Below are 22796 nucleotides of genomic sequence, written 5' to 3'. Positions count from 1 at the left end.
GAATAGTTAGGAGATCGTATCTACAAAAAATTAGCCTAATCCAAAACTAATAAATGTCCTAAAGATTTTGAGTTTGTTTACATGTTAAGATAAAATATGTCCCTAGAACCCCTCCTTAGTAGAAATACGTACCATGATTCCATGATATGTACATGCTTAACAAAATCATTTGTTAATTAGTTTCCTTGAAGGAATAGGCTTCTGATTGAAATTCGAAAAAAATATACTTAGAAAGGTTCAAACTCTTTTCCACTTTCAATTTTAATCTATATTTTAGCGTTTCAATGTGTGACCTCATGCAAGTCTACGTACAACAATTGCACCCTGATGGTTATTAATATATGTTGTATTATTCCTATGTTTTTTTTCCCGATAATATATGTTATTCCAATGCAGAGCTTACTTAAACTCTTACCATACTTGATGATCGATATGGGTGCTGATAATCAGCAACACTCTGCAGACTATAATGGCAACTGTATACAAAGTATAAATTTTACTGTTGGTTATAATGCATTATGAAAATAAAAAAATCATGGTTTGAGGAGGTTGCAGTTTATTGCCTAGGCAAACTGAGGAACTTTAGTTTCCTTTCATACCCCAATAATAGTCTAACAAACATTCTATAGACATGCCAATCTACATTTTGATGTAACCATTGTCAGAATTTTCACACATATTATCAACCAATCAAATATTTCATAAAGGAAATCCACGTACCGGGGCAAGTGAAAAATCTAAAAGAAAAATAGATGAAGTCATTGACGTGATGAATTCCCTCTCATAATCAATGTCTACCTGTACTTTGCCTTGGATGCTGATCCTAACAACATTGGATTGAAGTACGCAATATTCGAATAAGAAACTCCAGTCTTTTATGATCAAGGCCTTGCATATTATAACCTCTATGAGGCTATGATAGATGCATTTGACAGAAGGCCATATGGAAACATATATGTAGGCATTTGCAGCGAGCGAGAGATGGTAAGATTTTGTGAGCGAGTTGTGAGTGGAAGAGGATAGATCAAAGAAGGGGAGAAGACCGAAAGAATAAGAGATAGAGCTCGTAGTCTCAATTTCTTCATTTCCTTGTTGCTGTTTTAGTTGTTTCTTAAATTAAAAAGTCTTTAGTTATTTCTTAAATTAAAAAGTCTTATAATCACCGTTAGATCATCCCAAAACACTTTTCTCCTTGACCGCTTGATATAACAACATGAAAAAATCTAGCTGCTTTATTATATAGATGGTGGTTGAAGAAAGTGGGTAATATATTGTGGAACGTACAAACATGTGGTTTCATGGAAAACTAGAAGATAGAACAATTTCAAAGTGTCTAGCGCCAGTAAATTGTTGTTCATCCTTGGTTGTCACGGTGGTTGATTGTTGTTATTTCGATATTCTCGCGACAAGTGATTTCTATCGAAAACATGAATTCAGTGCTGTCTAAAAAAAAAAATTAAGAAATGGGGTGTAAGCCCATATTGATAAGGGATATAGGCAGTATAACCATTTTTGTTGTACCCTTTAACCAAAGGGGTGCCAATCTCTCATTTTGGGGTGTAAATACCGCAGCCCTGAATGAATAGCCACATGCAATAACAATCTAACTTAGTCATATCCAAATCTAAACTATCTTGGTACACACCATGCGAACTCTCCGCCAATACCATTGCTATATGTTATGTCTAAAATAATAATAATAAAAAAAGATCAACAACATCTAAGACATTTTGTGCCAAAGGCACGGGTAATGCCTAGTGATGTAATATATCTAGACTACGTATAATGCGGCTCAAAAAATCTATTTAAACTCCCTTAATAACTCTCTATGGACTCCATATCTCATGTGGCATTCAAATTATATTTTTTTTCCAAAAAAAAAAAAAAAACAAAGCAAAAAAAGAAACAAATAAACACCTAATAACTTACCCAATTAAATAACTAAACCCCAAAATAGTAACAAATAAATAACAAAAAACTTAATTATATTTCCACAAACAAATCAAACAAAAAAAGAAAGAAAAGAAAAACCCAAGGCCTAAAAAAAAGTTAGGCGCCCTAAAAAATTCACCTTCCACATTCTCAATCCTCTATTTATTTATTTTTCACACAATTTCACTTTTTATCACTTTACTTTAGTTTATATTAATTTAGAATGGTTTTCTATCTATTGACTTAAACAAATAGTTAACATGTATGGTGTATATAAATGTCAAAAAATATGATGATTTGTTTCGCACTTGGGCGCCCGATTCATTTTTTTTTAGGTGTTAAAGTTTATTATTTCTTTATTTGTTTGTGGAAATATAAGCAAGTTTTAAAAAAAATAAAATAAAAAATAAGATTATGTGGTACTATTTTTTGTATTAGCTATATAATTAGGTAAGTTATTTATAATTAATTTGTTTATATATTTGCATTTTGAATTTTGGAAAGAGAGAATATAATTTGATGCCACTTAAAAAATGGAGTCCCAAAAAAATTATTGAGGGAGTCTTAGTAGAACTACTCAATGTGGCTTGCCTGAGCAACATGTGGAACTATACCATCATTTTTTGTGACGTTTTTGTCTTTGTAAAATTTTTAAATTGGAACACCATAAATTTAGTTTGATAATTGTTTTAAATTTAGTATAGAGGTAAACTCCGAGAGAAAAAAGATGGCAATAAATTTTGGAGGGAATGGTTATATGAATGCCACCTTATAGTGACTCTAAAGTTACACCACTCCGAAAAGTGGACTTACAACATAAAATAAGTTGTGATAATACACCCTTACAAAAAATCGGCTCAATTGAATATATTTAATCTTGTCAAAAATTGTTATGAAATTTAAAAAAATCTTAGTTGTTTGTTATAATTGATTTTTGATGAGATTGTACATCTTTAAATGAACTAATTTTTTTTTGTGAGAACGATCTTTAATGTCTAGAGAACATTTCCACTAAAAATCAATTTATAATTCATTGTATTTAGGGGGGAGTCCGTTTAAGTGGAGTTAAAATAACAGTCCCCAATTTACTCTTAGTGATGAGTTGTCACCATGACACCAAGTTTAATAAAACGTGCATCAGACTTAGTATACGGAATATTTGTTAGCAAGTGAAAATGCAGAAAATCAGTAATTCATAAACACAAATTATACCAAAAATAAATGACAATTTTTAGGCTGTGGCCGCCAACCAAGTAGAGTTGGCCACGACCACAAAATTAGATTCCTCTCAAAAACAAACCTTTGATTGAACGTGCTATAATTTGCCTTATACAAAGAAAAAACAAAAAGTCACTTGTCCTCCTTTATTCACCTATATTTTTCTCTCCTCTCATTTCTCTCCTTTTTTTCAGCTTACCTAATCTCTATATACATCCCCGTTTTGGTTCATTGGTCCAATTTTATTTTCTATTTCTTTTTTTGTGATCTGTTTTTTCAGTCTTTGGGGATGGGGTTGTTTAAATTGTTGGATTTTCCCTGATTTTCGTGAATTTATTGTTATTTCATTGATTTGAGACTATCCCATCTCGAAATATTTGATATTTTGAGTTTTCATTTGGTTTGGTTAAAGTAATTTAGCAGATTTGGTGTTGGGATTGAAAATTCCAATTCAAAGAAGACATTTTTAAGGTGTATTTGTGATTTAGGGAATGATTTCAATGAGTCTAGATTGTAAAACAAGTCATCTCTAGTGTTTATTGTTTATGGGCTATTCAACTCTTCTGCGTCGATTTCGCCTTCTTCAGTCCTTCTCTGTTGTGTTCCTTTACTGGTTTTATGTTGTATCCTGAGCAATCCACATTTCCTTAATTCCGTATAATTAGTTAATTAGCGTCAAATAATTTACTCCGATTAGCGTTGATTTTGAAAAAAATGTCACCATCCTTACAAGTTTCTGCAAGTTCAGGATCGAATGATCAAGGGAAAGTGTCATCTGTACTGCCTATGAGTTCAGGATCCGAAGGAGATCCACAATATGTGGTTATTGATGAGAGGAAGAAAAGAAGAATGATCTCTAATAGGGAATCTGCGAGGCGGTCACGGATGAGAAAGCAACAGCATTTGGATGAGCTGATAAACAAAGTGGAACAGCTGAAAAAGGAAAATGTTGAGATATTACAGCGAGTTAATGCCACTTCACAGGTTTATGTCAATGTGGAATCGGAGAACAGTATTTTGAGGGCTCAGATGTCGGAATTGAGCGATAGGTTACTGTCTTTGAATTCAGTGTTGCATGTCGTAGAGGAGGTTAGTGGATTTTCTATGGATATCCCTGAAATACCAGATCCTCTGCTGAAACCATGGCAACTTCCCTGCCCATCTCTGCCTATAACGGCTTCTTCAAGCATGTTTAAGTTTTGATTTATATATGCTGCTCTATTATATGAATAATTAAGGTTCCTGAGTTTTTAATCTAGTATGGTGTTGTTTATGTTCCTCAGGTAGACGTGTGTCTTTAAGTTTAAGGAGTTGTTCAGTGTTTGTTGATACTTTATGTTTTATGTTGCTACTCTTTATTATGATCATTGTATGTCCTTGAATCTTTACAATGTTTTAGTATTCGATACTATTAATGTATGGATGTAGGTGCTAGCTTAGCTTAGAATTAGTGGGCTTTGTTACCATAAACCTGGATCAAAATTCACCACTAATTGATAACTCACCTGTTAAGTACATACATACATGTAAACCTATAAACATTAATGGATATATTCCTGTCTATCTGTGTATGGATTCTTACACTATGTTGAGAACTGAGTGCCTTGCCTTAACTGTGTCTGGTCGGCTAGATACTGCTGAGGCTCCATTTGATTCTTTCCAACACATAGCACCTTAGGATGGTTATATTGCTATCTGATTTGGCAATTGATTATGTGACACTGTCAAAGCAATTTTAATTGTGGTTTAACGGATGATATTCGTTTCGACCGTATTTGTGCTAGTACTCCTAGTAGAATAAAGTTAATGTTAGGTTGCCATATGTTTATCCATCTTTAGTTCCCATACTAATTAATGACATAACATTTCTGTTTTTTGTTTGAACTGTTAAAAGTAGTCTAGTAAAAGATCTAATTTGAAGTATCCCATGGGTTGGTATTCGGGTAGCTCGGCTCGAAAACTATCCCCGCATGGTAAACTAGTCAAGCTACTTGTGGCCTCCGACTCGACCCAACTTGTGGCCTAAGGCGGAAGCTTAACTATATAAAAAACTCTACAAAGTGAAAATTATTAACTGAAATAAAGAAGATAGGCCTTTGTTTTAGGAATATTATAGGAGGCCTATTTGTTAGGAATATACTAGCTGTTAGCCAAATATGTAGGAATAGTTCATAAGATTATGTTCACTTGAGAGGCCTATCTTTGGGTTCATAATATGGGTAAATTGAGGCCTATTTTTAAGGAAGTTTTTGGAGATTTTGTAAAGTTATAGGAGATCATGAGGCCTTCCTTAAAGTGTGGCCTTAGGCGGTTGCTTTTTGGCCTTAAGGATGAGCCGGCACTGGGGCTTGGTTCGTTTTGGGACCAGGTCGGGCTCGTTCAGGTAGATATATGAGTCATGCAGAAATATATTTTAAAGCTTGTTTAACAAACGAGCCGAGACTGAGCATAATGACGCTCCACTTGCTGTGATTGAATTTCACCCCCCTTTGTATGTGTGTATACATAATTATTTTGCTGCTGAATTTTCATTGTCCTCCGAAATTGTTTTGTTACTCTGCAGCATAAGGTCAATGAACTTGTCCTAAAACAGATTGATTAGGAAATCGTGCAGATTGTTGCCTTAGCAGACCAGGAATTAGAGTACATAATTCATACTTTTTCACTAATCCTATTCAATAGGGGATGGAAATTATTAAATCTTGCATGAAGTCGGTAACTCAGCATCTGGCATGTATTTGAATCGCCGCCTTCTTGTTTTAAGTTAGACGAAAGGAGATCCATCTTGGTAAATGCAGTTTGTTACAGCAATGTCAGTTGCAGAATTGTCGGGAAAGATACGCTTTTTCAAAGACAATGTTACAGCCGAAATACATGAAACACGGAAAAATTGGCGAAGAAATCCTGACCTCAGGGGCACATCACAGCGTCCCCACACGTAAGACTTACCGATTACTACAGCTGCTTTAATTTGGTAATTCTTAGCCCTGCAAATCATATTTGTCCTTTAGGATTTTAGCCTTTTATTAATACGTACTACGCCTTGTTATAAGTTTTTGCTGCGTAGAACTCTGCGTGTCCTCTCAAACTGCTCGTCATTACTCCTAAAAGAAAGACTGAAAAAGTTCAGACTAAACGAAGCGGTCAGCACTACGAGAAACGTTTTGAATTCCCTGCTAGAAACACAAGCAGAATGGGATGTAGATTGGTTATCATTTGCAAACTACAAGCCATTTCATATAACTGGATGCAACGTAACAAATGAAAAGTTAGCACTGTGAGCGATTGTGATGCAAAAAATACTTCAAATTCCGAAACTAATTAAAAGCCTATGAAAAGCCTTCATCTTATCATCTTGCTTTGTTTTGTTTACGCAAATCCAGAACATTAGAACAAGGTCCTATAGCATAGACTAGAACAATCTTCTTCATAAGAAACAACCATGATGTGGTATGCCAGGTAAACACAATCTAGGCATAGCATGATTATACATATTCTGTAATGAGTATGCATCTAATCAGTTCAACTTAATACAAAACAAACATCTGATTTGGTGGAAAGATATGCCAGCCTTACGACTAAAAGAAAAAAATATCTTCAGTCTTCATATGTGCGGCACTCATCTGTCTCCGGGTTGTCCTTACAGTAGGTCTCCAATGGATCAGAATCTGTTTGCTTCTTCTTAAGCCTTTCGTCGCTTGCTGCTGCACTAACCTCCTCAACTTCATCCCATGCCGCTGCACATTCACCGCTCACTGGATCATCAGCACAAGCCTCCTGCGCATCCTTAATGCTCTTGGCCACCTGATCAGAGATAGTACTCTCTGGTACAGCCATGGTTCGGACGTGCATGCGACCGCCTTTAAAGTGGTTCAACCTCCATGGGTAGTTCAAGCATGGGGACCCAAGGGACTGGAACCTGAATGATTCTGCCTTTGCCACCACAGCTGTAGAAGAGAGACTTACACCAGCCAAAGTTGCTGCCATTGTTGTAGAGAATGGAATGTTACAAGATTGGCAACTTTGACACTCTAGATATGGTGATAAGGAGAATGGGCAGTTTGATGGGGGTATCTAATTATTTGAAGGCACACATTTCTTATCATTTGAGAACCAATCATATGACTCCACATCAGCACCTAAATAAAAATCTGTAGAGAGATTTTCCTTTCGTCTAGAATCTGTGGAGATATTCGACCACAGTTCACATGTCCAGTTGTTTACTCGTCCAACCGTCCAAAAGTTACTTGTGTTGACTAACTTGTCCTTAATCTAAAGTGGCTTCAGAGTTAGAGTGCCTTCCTCAGGTGTCTGGGGTCACCAGTGTGGACAGAATTTGGATTTTGCAAGTAGCAAAACCAAGGTTCAAAAACCTCACATCTACTTGTGACATGCGGCAATTTGCATAACGAGACATGGAGACCTGTTTAGGATTTGGCGTCCAAAATAACTTTGAACTTTTGCACGCAAAAAGATAGACGGAGGGGGGGATTTAAAGGGACCTCCAGTTTGCCCAGTACAAAAATGCCCACAAAATTAAAATTTTGATGAAGAACCTTTGCAAGACTTGAGGAAAACTCAAGAAGATACTTCTCAACATCGCTACTAAGCGCATACGAAGTAGCTATCATAGGCTATCACTACTTACCATACTAACGAAGGAAATGTGAAACAACCATAAGTACAGCACATGACTGCAACCAACCTAAGGAACTTTTACCTACCTGCCCAAGAGATAACAATCAAACTAGAAAGATTGGGTATAAAGTGTCATTAACTACTGACAAAAGGCCTACTTAATCTTTCCAGATTTACTAATAGTTATTGTAACAAATATACCATTCACATTGTCTACAGTGTGCAAAGGCAAGCAAGATTACCGCAAGATTTCAAGACGATGAGAATGCAGGCCTGGATCAATCTGATGATTCATTATAACCGTATGATGCCATGCTTTCCTGATCTTCAGTTGGGCAACTTACCAAAACCAGGAACAGATAACACTATAAGTATTACTTCGGAAGTACATTTGATTATCTTAACATTCTGAAGACACATGACACAATTTATTGAGGGTGCATCCCTGTGTTTCACAGCATTAGAGTATTTACATCTCACCAAGACTCATGTTCCAAAAACGAACTTCAAGTTCAAGTACATGCAAGAATGCTTCTTCTGCCATCCTCAGAACATCCTCTGGTGCGTTCAGAAGATTTCTATTGGCAATTGTACGAAGGGAACAGCAATATTGTCCAAAACCATCATTGCCCCATCTTTGGCAGGTATCCATTAGTTCTGCTGGAGTATTGGAACCACTTCTGAGGCAGAGGGAGAAGCTCTCTTGATAAACTGCTTCAATAGCCCAAAATGCCGTGATGGCAACTGTATAGTTGACCTCCGGACTTGTCAAACTTTCAAGTAACCTGACGTAAGCATGTTCATAAGAAACTCAGATCTAAGACGTTGACTAGATAAGAGGATTTCATTTGCAGGATGAAATGTTGAGTGAGAATACCTCAATTATTAGTAATGTTGTTCTAATGTATTTTAAAATGTCGGACTTGAGATCCCTTTTTCTGAATCAAAAGAAACCTAAAGCATGTCATTAATCCTCATATAAAGTATTTAAATCATAGACCACCAACTCAAGTGTTTAACTCATATCAAGCGATTAACTCACTGACCACGAAACTCGAACATGAGGAGTTGATATCCCTGACCAACTGTTTGACATTCAAACTAGTCTTTCAGGATAAGTAAAAGTCACTTATGTTGATTAAACAGCAAAGCTATTACATGAATACCTTGCTTAGGTAACCCACTTTACCTAGGCAGGGCCAGTCCCAAAAATAAAGAACAAGGAAAATCTAAGCTACCCAAAAAGGAGATAAATCCCCAGATGGGGTAAAACACCCTATATACAATCTAGACAACAGACTAACTTCTTGTCGCCACCACCCATCTCTAATCCTCTGTCCCTACTTCCCCATCCTCCTCCCAAACACTCGAACTAGGTGTTCTCATATCACAGACTGCTGTTGTTCCAAAAACAAGTCCTGGCAAAATTGATCTGTACCCTAGACTCCCTAGAGCCACTCTATTTGCATGGAAATGTCACCATAACATTGTGCCTCCAGAGAATCAGAGATCACCTTGCTAGAATTATGCACATTAGTAAGAAAACCTACCTACTGTGTGGTATGGATAGAGAATCACTACACCATATTCTCCTAGATTGTCACGGCACTAGAGCACTAGGGTTTAATACTCCATGGAATCTCATACTAACTGCATTTCAGCATATGCATATGCAGGTACAGAAGTGTAACCACCCCAAAAAAAACCAATGGCCAATAGATAAGAAAAAATGGACACATTTCTGCATGCAGTTCCATTGCATATTTGGCTTGAAAGATGTGAGATATCCATATGTGTCACCAATACCATACGACTTACAGAAAAAGAACCAAAGATATTTTGAATGAAACTTCGCTGGATCCGTAAATGAATGTAAATCTGTCTAGTACTGTGGCTATTCAGACAACTCCATTTAGTAGGACACCACCAACTGCAAATCACTGCAAGCTTTACAACAAAAGACATTACATCAAGTTTTTTTTATGTACTAAGGGATTCAAAGGGCTTCTTTGTTGCTGCAGGCACAGGACAAGGAAGAGCATACAGCGGAAGAAGCCAAATGCCAAGCTGTTCGAAGGGCAGTTGAGTGAAGCTGGAAAATCACCACCTCATGCATAGAGGTTACAGTGGATGCAAAAGATATATATAACTTTTAGGGGAGATGACATCAATTATCTCCTGGACTTCGAAGAGACGAAAGCTATTTTGGAAGATGTTATTATTAACTTTTCAACTAGTTTGTATTAAGTGGGTCAATACATTCCAAAACTCAGTAGCACATCTATTAGCTAAGTATGGCAAATCTCTCCCTAATGATACAGAATGGTGGCTTACCCACCAAACTGGCTCATGGATGTACTAGAGAGAGATAGAATTGCTGCAACTTTTGAAAGCTAATATATTTGACAGTCCAAAAAAAAACAGGAAATTCATGCAAATTAACACTAAGCCCCTTTGATTTTATTGTTAATCAGATGAAAACGGATGACTGTCAAACATCAAACTAAAATAACTTTCACAGTGAAAGGATTGTGAGGGAGATAATCGAGGCCAGAATGCCAGACTTTGTAATAAGGACACTCAATCTCTAGGAAGTTTTCATGTTGGATGCAGTCTTGTGCCTCACGCTCTATTTGGGCATTCAGTAAAACTTATGAATCAGGTTATGTTGGACAGCGCAAAGGATACTTCTAACCAATACTCGTGTGGACCAAGTGCCAAGAGATGAATAAAAATCCAACAAATAAGTATCAAATGCTATGAACTATATTAGTATGACATACATAATCAAAGTAATGTCACTTGAACTATCACAAGTAAGTATCGATGTGTACATAAATATCAAAAGAACAATAACAGGATGGAAGATCAAACCCAAATTGTACATTAAATAGGCCAAGCAGAACATGAGTTTGAACTTGGGCAAAAAAGTTAAAACAGATATGTATACCTGCAGTAGTCCTTGTTGGGGTTTTGAGGGGCAATAGTAGATAGCAAAATGTTCCATTTGAATGCTTCTTTCTTGAACCATGAAATCTCATCATTCAGGGAAGCCATTCCACCTAGTAGTATTTCCATATCACCATCAGATTCCTTACAAGCTTTTAGTAAAAGACTAGCCAGAAAAGGGACGAACTCTCTAACAAATAAGTAATCCTGTCCCTGCAGTAAGATTAATGTATAGATATACAGAGAAGAAAAAGAATGTCGAGCGTTCAAGACATGCATTAAGTAAAACTTACAAGCCAACGTTTGAAGGAAGAGAGGTCTACAGTTCCGTCTCTAATGCTGAGTATAAATGGGTGCTTTGTTGCTTTGTTGTACATTGAACTGTGTTTGTCCAGCCACGTTTCTAGTATTCCCCCTCCGACCTCCTCCTCCTTTTTTATCGCCATTAATTATTTCGCAACTTGCTCACTTTGGGCTTTTGCAAATTAATGTAAGATTAATTGAGCCTGAGAGGCCCAGCAGCACAGGCCTTGATAGATTTTAAAAAGACTTAATTACAAAAGTATGCTGTCTCATACTTTTTTTTTTAACAAACATATCAATGTATTATGCCCGATTTCATAAAAATAACAATTTGTAATTTGTTATTTGAAAAGGCCTTAATGAAAATGCTTAAATACATTATTTATTCGATAGACGATTCCAAACAACAGTAATTTGTTAAATCAACTTACTTGGTCAAGGAAAATGCATTACTTTTTCAGCCGAGTCTTCAATTTCGTTCGGTTGTTCATCGATTTCACCAATTCTAACGAATATCATATTTTTTAGGGAAAATTTTCAATTTAGGATTTTCTTCATTAGATAAACATTGAGAAATCAGATTTTCAAATTGGGAGAAGGCAAGTTTATATATGACTTGTAGATCACGTGTTTTAGGGCGTGCGGCGCTAAGTTGGTATAAATTTGCCACCTAAGCTTTTTTTTATTTCGTGTGGAAAATACAAATAAAATGAAATTGAAAAAAACAAAAACATATACAACATCACTTAACTAACGGATGTTAACAGATTGCTATTTTTGTGAAATCAGACATAGTACATTGATATGTTTGTTAAAAAAAATTGTATGCTGATACAAATATTAAAAGGACCTAAATACGTTGCATATTTATGTAATTAAGCTATTTTAAAAACATAGGTGACAAAAATCACTTGCCTAAAAAAGTTATAAATTCTCTGAAATAGTCCTGACTATGGAATAGGAACAAACCAATTCAAAGCAGTTCACTCAATAGTCTGGAAACTTATAATTCACAATGGGGCAATACTTTTTTTTTTCTTATAATCAAACCTCATTAGCTAGATGTCAACTTAATTAGCTTCACTGGTACAAAACTTTGATCGCAACAGAACCAAATTCTCCCTTCAGCATTACTTGCATAATTTCTGAGATAAGACCAAAAGGGACATCAAATATTTCTTATAGTATCGAACTTTTCTTTCTTAACTTTCGTTTCCAAGAGAGTTAAAATACATAGCTTGTGTTACAGTCTAATCTTATTCACCTCATTGGCTTTATGATGCTCATTTATTCCCCTAACATTCCAGGATCCTAAAACTATCATTAAAACTTTAAAGGTAGTTTTTTGTTACCTCCTTTGGTTTTCCCCCTTCCTTGTCCTGTGCCTTGAGTAGTCTGTTGCACCTACTTCTTTCCTTTATTCGAACTTGTGTTCTTACTATGTAAAGGTAATTGTTTTTGTTGTTTAGAGGATCTAGTTTCCCTCTTATTAGTTACTTTACTTGCAACCATGTTTGCGTCATCTGGTTCCTGATGTTCTACAGTGGCATGATGGTAAGAAAAAAATCTCTATGTCATCTTCAAACTCATTGGAAACCTCATGGAATGTAAGCTCTGTTAAGCCATAGCTTGTGTTTCTATATTAGTGAGCATATTGTATTATTCTCCATATACTAATTAGGAATGTATTAGTTGTAATTGTAGGAAATCTATTCCAAAAATATACTTATTGTTAAGTAAACAAGAAATCAAATTGATATAACAAATATATCATGAGCAAACCTTTAATTTCAACAAACAAACAAATTTTTTAGTTCAATTTTTTTTTAAATTATTAAATAGGGTTAGTGATGACCCTCACTGTATTCATCATCCAACTCATTACATATATGGTTCCTCTTGCATCCTCCTCAATGAAATTATACAACTCCCTACCTATTGGAGGACCAACATACACAATATTACAACCATGGTCAATAGATAGGCCTGACTAGGTGGTCGGCCACTCTGTTTAGACTCCCTAAAAACATATCTTGAGAAAGTACAACTTAACAACTGTGGACGCTATATCTAAAATATGGTTTAGCACATCTTGACAGTTCCATGGCGGCTTGGCTCCCTTGTTACTCATTTGTACTGCTTGTAGAGAGTCTGATGCCACATCCACTTGTACACAACCTATTTCCAAACATATACTCAACCCAATCTCGATGGCCTTCAATTCTTGGAAGAGTACTGACCTCTCTCCTCCACTACCAGTGAATGCTCTCAATAACTCACCCTTACTATTTCTGATTGCTCCCCCATGACCCGTACCATTATCTGCAACAGCCCCATCTGTATTCAATTTGAATCTATCCTGTTCAGGTGGTTCCCAGGTACAAAACTGTTGTGCCGCACTTTTAAACTTCACCTGGATCCCGATATCCTGAGTTAGCCTTCGGGCGACGTCCGTGTCCTCCATTTCCGATACCTTCACCTGTAGATACCTTCTCATCTTTCTCAGAATGCATTTCAACACTGCTGATGCTGGCCTACTATGATTGGAGAACCTACGTGCATTTCGCTCCTTCCAAATCCCATTAACTATTGCACATATGTAACTCTTATAGATTTCCACCACCTGGCTCGACCCTCTGCAAAGTTTTAGCAGTGAAGACCATTCTCTATTTGAGCTTCTGCAATCAGTTCCAATACCCAAGACTATCTTAATGCCATTGATCACCTCTCGAGAGAAGGAGCATTCAAAGAAAAGGTGATTTGAGAATTCCCGACTTTGCTGACACAGGCAACAAGATGAATGTGTTAGAATCTTCTTGTAAACTAACCTATCTTGAGTGGAGAGGCTGTTCGAGAATAATTGCCAGGCAGTAAAGGAATGACTAGGGATAACCAGTCGGCCCCATACCATACGTTGCCATCTAACCTTACCCCCATGTCTTCTCGTGGGCGTGATGCGACCGCTCGTCGTGTGAATGATCCACTATGATGCGGTGTCCATACTACTCGATCTCTCTCTATGTGTCGATTCACTTTGGTACTCAAGATATCTTCTCTGAGGGTACTGCACTATATATTATTTACAATGTCATTCCATCTTCCATTAGTCAATAGCTCCTTCACTGTTGCATTGAGGGGAAGCATGATTTCAGCTACCGCTTGTGAATTGTGTAAGAGAGGACTGCTGCTGCACCAAATGTCGTGCCATAAGAGTGTGTCTTCCCCATTTGAGATTGAATAACAGATTAGCTCTCTTGCTTCCTTTCTGCACTTCAAGATATTGCGCCATGACCAAGAACAATCTCTGGGAATCGGCATAGTCCACAAGAATTTATTCTCCAACTGATTTCTCCAAATCCACTCGACCCAGACGCTACTCTCTTTACTTGCGATCTTGAACAGCAGCCCACAATGCGCGCCCTTGTTCCATATTTCCATACTCATCATCCCTAGGCCACCCTCCTCCTTTGTTTTGCATATGGTACTCAAGCTTGCTTGATGTACACACCTTTGGATTCGGGTTCGGCTCCATAGGAAGGTGACACATATTTTCTCAATTTGTTCCAAAGATCGCTTTGAGGAAAGTATGAAAGTTCTGGCCCAATAGATGTTTAGAGAACTCAAAACAGCGAGGACCAGCTGTAGTCTGCCTGCGTGAGATAGTAGTTTAGCTTTCCAGTCCTTTATGCGGCCTGTGACCTTTTCAATCAATGGTTGGCACTCTTTGATTCCAAGTCGAGCAGAAATGAGTGGGAGACCGAGATATCTTACTGGAGGTTTCACAAGTTCCAAACCCAGTATCTAGGCCAGCGCTCGTGCATCATCATGAAACATAGCTCCCGTCATTATAGTAGTCTTATGCGGGTTAATGCTGAGTCCAGTAGCTTCACTGAATATTTGTAAACAGTCCTTAAGGCCTTCTATAGAGGTTGCTTCCCCTTTGCAGAAGATGAGAACGTCATCAGCAAAGGCCAAATGTGTCAACATATTCCTTTTGCATTTAGAGTGATATTGCATGAGCCTGGATCCAATGCTTTTCCTGATCACAATTCCCAAAATTTCCATGACTAGCACAAAATATACGGAGACATAGGGTCGCCTTTGACGCAAACCTCTTCTCCCAAAAAAACCTTTCGAGCCCCATTCACCGGAGACAGAAATAATAAGACTAATACACATATGAATCCATCTTCGTGATCTTCTCGAGGGAATTCAAATTTCTCCAACAAGAGGAGGATCGTTTTCCAACTAACCATATCATATGCCTTTTCGATATCCGGTTTAATCGAAAGCATCCGGGTGTGCCATGCGCCCTATCATATCCTCTCAACACTTCATGGGCCATGAGAATATTATCTTGAATAGATCTACCTGGGATAAAAGCACACTGGTTCTCATGTACAAGTTCATATATCACCATTTGTATTCTATTGGTGATTACTTTCGATATGCACTTATATATCGTGTTGCACAGTGCTATGGGTCGAAATTCCTCCACTCTTGAAGGGTTGCTCACCTTTGGGATGAGGCAAAGGAAGGTAGCATTGATACCCCTCGGCATCTTAAAGCATCTGAACACATTTTTAACGGCACTTATTACATCCTCTCCCACTGTCTCCCAACAATATTTAAAGAAGAACGGATTAAACCCATCCGGACCAGGCACTTTATTATTCTCCATCTCAAAGATAGCCTGCCTAATCTCTGCTCCTCAGAACCTCGTGATCAAGTAGAAATCTCATGTTCGCTCGATGACATTTCGGACTTTCAAATCCATGAAAAACTTTTCTCTCTGCGGGCGGAGCCTCGGTACCCATCATCTTTTCTCGAAATACTCAACAATGATATCTCGATACATCCGCCTCGAATTTTAAATGTAACCCCCGGTCGTTTGCAATTGCCCAAATACCTTTCTTGGCGGCTTTTTCCTTCAATGAATTGAAGAAAAACTGGTGCATCTATCCCCGCCTATCATCCATTTCTCCTCCTCGCTTTACGCCTCATATCCTCCTTACGCTTTCGTGCAAGACTTATGTACGCTGCATTGCAGCCCTTTCTGTGCTCCCAACATCGATCATCGGACTTATTTTGGACCAAAGACTTGTGCATCCTGTAAATTTTGCCTAGCAACAATTACTCTCTCATGTAAATTGGAGAAGTTCCTTCTTGCCCATGGTTTAAGCCTTTCCTTTAGTAACTTGAGTTTCTGCATCAGTTTATACATCGGGTTATTATAGATTTGAGTTGCCCACACTTCCTCTAGCATACTTTTAAACTCATCCTGATAAACCCAAAAGTTGCAAAATCTGAACGGTGTTGGCTTTCTCTTAAAATCGTTCCATGTAATGAGAATAGGGGAGTGATCTGAAACACCCTGTGGCAGAAAATCAGCTATAGTTTGCGGGTATCGAGATAGCCACAGGCTATTAACCAAACATCTATCAATCCTCGACATGATTCTGGCTGATCCGATGGATTTATTCCACCAAGTGTAAAAGAACCCAGTGGATTTTATATCTGAGAGTCCCGCATTCTGTATGCATATACTAAAATCAGTCACTTCATTCGGATGCATAGGATCTCCTCCTATCCTTTCATTTGCAGCCAAAATGTTATTGAAGTCTCCTACTACGCACCATGGCATCTGAATCGATTTGTGTATACCATGCAAATCCTTCCATAACACTAGTCTTTCCCGTGGAGCATTACTAGCGTATACTACTGTGAGCAAGAACTCTTCTGGTTCTAGAAGATATGTAACTCTACAATGTATATACTGATCCGATGTGTCCGTTCGAAGAAGAACTCGACTCTGAGCACGGATCAAAGATATCCGTCGCCCGTCGAGTGACTCCGATCATAGTTATTAGTATGTTCCCATGTAGGGCAACATATTTGTCTTATGAGGTCATACTTGGCTTGCTTCACTTTCGTTTTCTAGCAGCCCAAATATACACAACTTCTTACTTTGTCGACCTTATTTATTTCCATTTGCTTTCAACAGGTCATTAGCTCCTCTCACATTCCGGGCCTTAAATTGGTCCTATCATTTATAGATTGGAGTTTTTGTTTTTTGAACCCTTGGGGCGTCCCCTACTCTTCTTTCCTTTGCTTTTCTTACCACTAGACTTATTAGTTGTTTGACCTTTACTCCTCGTTGTCACACCACCTTTTGGAGAAGCAGGTGAATTCGATACAGACAGGGGGATATTATTCTTATCCTTGAAATAGATAGTTTCCTCCTCCGAAGACTCCTCATCAGACAAGTCCCCATTTCTGGCTGCCACAAGGAGATTGTTATATTCATTCTGCTCAACTTCATAGTGCATCAGTGGATCTGGATTTGTTTGCATTTCATCAATCCGAGTGTTCTCAAAAGGTACTAAGGCCGCAAACATATTACTCTGACATACATCTGATTCACTGTCGCTTTCATATTCCTTCCTCTTCTCAATTTCTTCTGGTACTTCAGCTGATGTTGCTAACACTATAGCCCTCACTTCATTCTCTACCATTTCCATTACTGCATTCATCTCATCCAATCCCACTGTTGAATCCTCTGCATTTATCCTTGTTTCCTCACTATCATCCACTCTCATTCCATTGTCTTCACCCATGGTATTCTCTGGACTGTTCAAATCCACCCCAGCTACATTTAAACCTCCAATTCCCAGATTTATGACATTCATTGTTCCCCCAGTAGCACCCTCCACAGTTTGAGCACCTCTGTCTTCTTGATTTATCTCATTATTTGAGGTTGTGACTGGTGCCGCATTGTGCACTGTGTTCTCTTCCCCTGAAGTAGTACTAATCACACTTGTAATCTCAGTTGTGTGCACCCTAGTTTCCACACGAGAGTCAACCCTAGGCATATGCCCTATACTGCTACAGTCGACAGTCTTATGTCCAAACCTTTTACAATAGTCGCACATTTTTGGAACCCACCCATATTCTATGTGAGATTTTCCTAACATCTTCTCCACCCATATTTATTTCAAAAGAATCTGGCATCTCTGCTGTAATTTCCACTAGAACACAAACCCTCGCATACAGTAATCTCTTCCGTGCTGCTGTGGCTTCATCCATCCTCTATGGCTCTCCTATTCTGTTGGCTAAAAAACCCAACCCCTCTCCAGTCCAGAGCACCTTTGGTACATTATAAAGATTAACCCAGATTGGTATAGCTTTAACAACATCCTTCCTCCTCTCAATGTCCTGAGTCCATTGAGTAACTATGAAGCATTTCCCTGCCATGAATATCTGGGGATTTTCTAACACTTTCCTCTTATCTTCCTCATTAGAAAATTTAAAATAAAACAGGTCAGCATCAGCAACCATCTCATATACACCTTTTGTTTTCCATTTTTTTTTCAAGAACTCCTTCACCACCGGATATGGAAGCCTCTGTTCCAGAAAAAAAAACCCACAACATACTCTTTCCACACATTGAGACCTTTCCACCTCAAGTCCATCGGCACTTGTGTAACCCTCTCAATCATATCAAGCTCAAACCTTTGGAGAGAGGTATCTGATGTAGATGCATTTCCTCCCTGGAAAAGCGAGCTCCAATTCGACGCCTGGTTACATGTAGCCTTCACATTATTATATTGCATCTGATTGTTACCCAAGGATGGATTACATCCCTGCTCGCGAGCAGCTGTGAGTGGGGGAAAACTCTGAAGATTATCTAGCTGCGAATCCATCTCTAGAAGCGTATCCAACTACGTTATCAAAGAGGTAGTGCGCTATCTTCCTACTCGAACTCACGCGGTGTTAACACTTGAGGATTTTACCAGCAAGCAACCACCAAAGATGAGAAACAATATTATCCACGGAGAACTGAACTTGTAAGCTAAGCCCCTAGAATCTCTCCTTACCAGAACTCACACTGTCTTCAGTTGAGGATTTTACCTGATAAGGAAAGGAACTTAGAAAGCAGAAAAGATAAGATAATTGCACCAAACCAGTTTTTACTAAAAGCGGGAAGGAAAAAGGAGCACAGGAACCAGATGCATCTTAAGTTATAGCACTCCTGGTCGCCCAAGAGTTGGTCCCCATTTTTAACTATTCTTCTCTACTTGCTTTATCTTAACATGCTCTGTTGATGTTAACCAAAATAGGGGTGCAACACGAGGACTTCCCAGGAGGTCACCCATCCTAGTACTACTCTCGCCCAAGCACGCTTAACTGCGGAGTTCTGATGGGATCCGGTGCATTAGTGCTGGTATGATCGCACCCAATCTTTTAGTTCAATGAATGAACTTAATTTACCAATTATTAAATCTAAGCCTAGTGATGATCACTATGTCCTTAAGACATATTTTCCCCCTCACGGTGCTTGAAGGTTGATGGAAAACTGTCTCCCAAGATAGAACGGATTTCCTTCTATAAAAAGCTAGCACTTCAATTCTATAGAATCATTGAACACAACATAGTATTTGACTAAGAACAGGGGGAGAAAGATCAGAACTCTGTGTGATCTGGTGTGTCTTTCTCTCCAAATTCATCCACTATTTATAGGTGAGTGGTGCCTCTTCGAAACAACACAGTGACTCTTGGTAAAAAGTAAACAACTATTTGAAAAGTCACATGTTTCGAAAGGTCACACCATTTCGGCATAAAGCACTGTTTTGAACTAGTGTCTATTTCGAAAGGTCACACATTTTTGGCATGATGCACTGTTTCGAACCAGTGCACATTTCGAAATGTTGCACCTTTTTGGCATAATGCACTATTTCGAACCAGTGCATCCTTTTGAAAAGATTTTTCTCACTTTACGTAATGTTTCAAGAGAAACCCATTTCATCTCAATGTGGGATAACTTAGGAGACAAATTACTCATTCATATCTCAATGGATTTGTGCAAATCCATTTTTCTAACAGTAATTATCTCTATAGCCTTGTAATTATCTACTTATATCTCTTTGATGAGAAGAATACATACCAAAAATTATTCTCAGTCTTCAAGCTCTTTCCTTAATTACATTACTGAACTCCTCCAAGTTGTTGACATATAATTCATTTACTGCTTCTGAGACTTGTGGTTCTGGGCTTCTGGAAACATAATGTGGAAGTCTCCTTCAGCAGCTATTTCTTGGTGGTGATCGAAACTTGAAAAGGTTTACAACCTCTAAATCTTGACAGGAATCCATATCAACTTCATCTGCTAAAGCTTGAAATTGGTTTGAGGTAAAGATCCTATCAGGTGCTACATACAACAATGGCTAAGTGATTTGCAGCTAGGCTCTCCTCCACTATAGTGGTTGTAGCATGCGTATACCTTGAAGATCTTGTACATGACAGACCACATCATCAGGTACATACTATAGTAACAAGAATCACAATTGTTGCATCAGTAGCTTGTGCTTCAACATTTATAGGTCTTCTTACCCAAGCAGTAGTAGTCTTCTGTATTTGTTGCCTCTGAGTGCCAACTCCAGTTCCAGTTGCATTAACAATGCTCCTAGAAGATGTGTTAGTTCTTGGCAGGTGATAGAATGGCAAGCAGTATCTTTATGACCATCTTTTTGCAAAGGGAGTAAGTAGATGGATCCAGAGGTATTAAAGACAAAGTTAGAGAACATGTGTGTAACTTTCTATATGCAGTTTGTATTACACCCGCTTTTTCAGTTTTTTGGTTTTGTACTTCCGCCCCTTTGCACTTTTTTGTTTTGTTACCTGACATCTCTTGGGGCTAGCCCCACCTAAATCAGCCTGAGAGCATCTTTAGGAGAGAAACCAAGAAAACACCAACCAACTTTAGGAGCAATATCAAATAGTTGACATCAAATAACGCGATTTTGGATAAATCGCACTGTATAGCCCGGCTTTCTCAAAACCGTGCCACTGAAGCCCATCTTTGAAGCCCAATCCCATGTGGTTTTCCAGAAACCGTGCGATGTTTGAACACCACGTGCTATGTCTATATAAAAATGACCAAAACCTCACGGTTCATTCATTTTTAACTTTTCTCTCAATTCATAAACCCTCTCCTTAGTTAAAAAAAACAAAAACCTACCTAAACTCTTGAAATTTTATATGGATCATTTTTAACTTTTCAACGGTGATGACAATGAGTATTGGCAGTACACAAACGACATTGGCGATGATGTAAAGGTAGAAGAACCCGAGGAAGGACAAGACGATGGGGGAGAAGAAGCCAAAGATATCGCGCCGACTAATAAATATCCCTATGTACTTGAGTATCAATTGAACAACTTTGATTGACAATTTAATCCCGATGAAACACTTGATATGCACGTTGTGTCTTTTACACGTGGTACAAAACACGTGTCAAGTGTAGTGGCTAATTCTCAGGTAATTAATTAGTTTTGATTAAATATTTTGAATATTATGCATTAATTATTTGAGTTGGACCAATTAATTATTTATCTTATATGCATTTTTTTCCCATAATATCAGCAAGTTATTGACTACCGAGTTAGATCGGCTTTACTTGGTGCTAGAGAGTGGTGGAAGGTTCTTAAGAGTTTGGATGAGTTCGTACATATTAGAAATAGTATTTTGTGTACACCTTTGGGTCTTTTGGTTGATATAGATTATGAGAAGGCTGATTGGGCAGTGGTCATAACTTTAGTAGAAAGATGGTGGATGGTGGAATACAACTCATATATTTCATTTTTTTTTGTGCGGAGTTGGGGTTCACACCACTAGGCTTTACCATGATTTCTGGGTTGAGTATGGGTATAGGCCAACCGATACCTTTTAATACAAATTATGAGAACATTGGTAGTATGCTTATGATTTTTCCTCGCTTGGATGTGAATGCTTATGATTCTTCTGGTATTAAGCTATCACATATTAAGACTACATACATGAAACCTCTCTTGGATCCTAATACACGAGCAGAGTTAGCTTTGATTGTTCTACCTGGTAGTAAGGGTGTTGATGTGTATATTAGGGATTTTTTTATGTTTTTTATTGGGCATGTTTTGTTTCCAAATGGTCATTATATAGTACGACTTGGATATTATGCTTATGTTTATGAGTTGCATAATATGAGAGATTATGACCTTGGTAGCTCAGTATATGCCACATTGATATCGGCGTTAGACAAATCTTTACAAACATTTGGAAGTAAAAGTCCTTAGATTGCAGGATTCACAGGACTTTTGGAGATTTGGTTTTATGAGTACTTTCGTTGTCTTTGTCCTAACATAGACATGATTGCTGATACTTGCCCTAGATTTGAAAGTTGGTCAGGCCTCACTTGACTCGTAATAGGGGGCAGATTAGAAATAATGTGTGTATGGCTTGTGCTCAGATTGATATTAGATCATTGTCATCTATTGAGTGGAAACCTTGACGTTTGTCTACTGCCTTTGACGATTCAGTTGTGTAGCATGTTTGTGTTTTGTCATGTCACAGAGTTGTTTTTGTCGCACATGACTGTATGGTTTGGTACTGTGGCTACAAATGTTGGAGAAGAAAGGCGAACCTCTTTGAATGATTTGATTGTTCATTTTAGTTTTCTGTTATTTCTCTCTTTTTTTTTTCTTTTTTTTTTAGCAACTTTTATAATTTAATTTGGGAAGTCAAAGCAATTGTTGTAAAGTGTATACGTGGACGGTTCAGATGGAGTGTCAACAAACACACGGATTCAGTGTGTGCAACAAAGTCGCACTCAAAAAAATTCAAAGGTTGATTAAGACAAAAACTATTACCATATTGATTGACAGTGGTAGCACTCATAGCTTCATGGATCCCGAAGTAGCTTAGCAAGTGTACTGTAAGGT

General features: G+C 37.9%; 4 protein-coding genes, 1 non-coding gene and 1 pseudogene across 5 annotated transcripts; 1 reads left to right on the top strand and 5 right to left on the bottom strand.

The window, feature by feature from the left end:
* The first annotated feature begins 3864 nt into the window (after positions 1 to 3864).
* Positions 3865 to 4353, top strand: LOC147498501 (bZIP transcription factor 53 pseudogene; annotated as a pseudogene).
* A 2184-nt stretch (positions 4354 to 6537) lies between these two features.
* CP12-1 (CP12 domain-containing protein 1) lies at positions 6538 to 7570 on the bottom strand. The gene has a single exon (XM_086560480.1). The coding sequence runs from the start codon at positions 7135 to 7137 to the stop codon at positions 6748 to 6750; it is 390 nt and encodes a 129-aa protein (XP_086416606.1). The 5' UTR covers positions 7138 to 7570; the 3' UTR covers positions 6538 to 6747.
* Positions 7571 to 8054: 484 nt separating this feature from the next.
* LOC147498499 (heme oxygenase-like, multi-helical) lies at positions 8055 to 11255 on the bottom strand. Its single transcript, XM_086560479.1, has 3 exons — positions 11031 to 11255; positions 10739 to 10950; positions 8055 to 8573 (listed from the first exon to the last, which is right to left on the bottom strand). The coding sequence occupies exons 1-3, from the start codon at positions 11181 to 11183 to the stop codon at positions 8258 to 8260; spliced, it is 681 nt and encodes a 226-aa protein (XP_086416605.1). The 5' UTR covers positions 11184 to 11255; the 3' UTR covers positions 8055 to 8257.
* A 1805-nt stretch (positions 11256 to 13060) lies between these two features.
* Positions 13061 to 14518, bottom strand: LOC147498498 (uncharacterized). Its single transcript, XM_086563250.1, has 2 exons — positions 14427 to 14518; positions 13061 to 13886 (listed from the first exon to the last, which is right to left on the bottom strand). The coding sequence occupies exons 1-2, from the start codon at positions 14516 to 14518 to the stop codon at positions 13061 to 13063; spliced, it is 918 nt and encodes a 305-aa protein (XP_086419376.1).
* A 1605-nt stretch (positions 14519 to 16123) lies between these two features.
* Positions 16124 to 16684, bottom strand: LOC147498497 (uncharacterized). The gene has a single exon (XM_086563249.1). The coding sequence runs from the start codon at positions 16682 to 16684 to the stop codon at positions 16124 to 16126; it is 561 nt and encodes a 186-aa protein (XP_086419375.1).
* Positions 16685 to 19159: 2475 nt separating this feature from the next.
* Positions 19160 to 19278, bottom strand: LOC147498496 (5S ribosomal RNA). Its single transcript, XR_015197255.1, has one exon. It is a non-coding gene; the product is annotated as a 5S ribosomal RNA (ribosomal RNA).
* Between the last annotated feature and the right edge of the window lie 3518 nt (positions 19279 to 22796).

Source organism: Coptis chinensis, chromosome 5, assembly GCF_015680905.1.
Source record: "Coptis chinensis isolate HL-2020 chromosome 5, ASM1568090v1, whole genome shotgun sequence".
In the NCBI taxonomy this organism is placed as follows: domain Eukaryota; kingdom Viridiplantae; phylum Streptophyta; class Magnoliopsida; order Ranunculales; family Ranunculaceae; genus Coptis; species Coptis chinensis.
The sequence above is the reverse complement of the archived record's forward strand: the minus strand, read 5'-3'. Positions and strand labels throughout refer to the sequence as shown.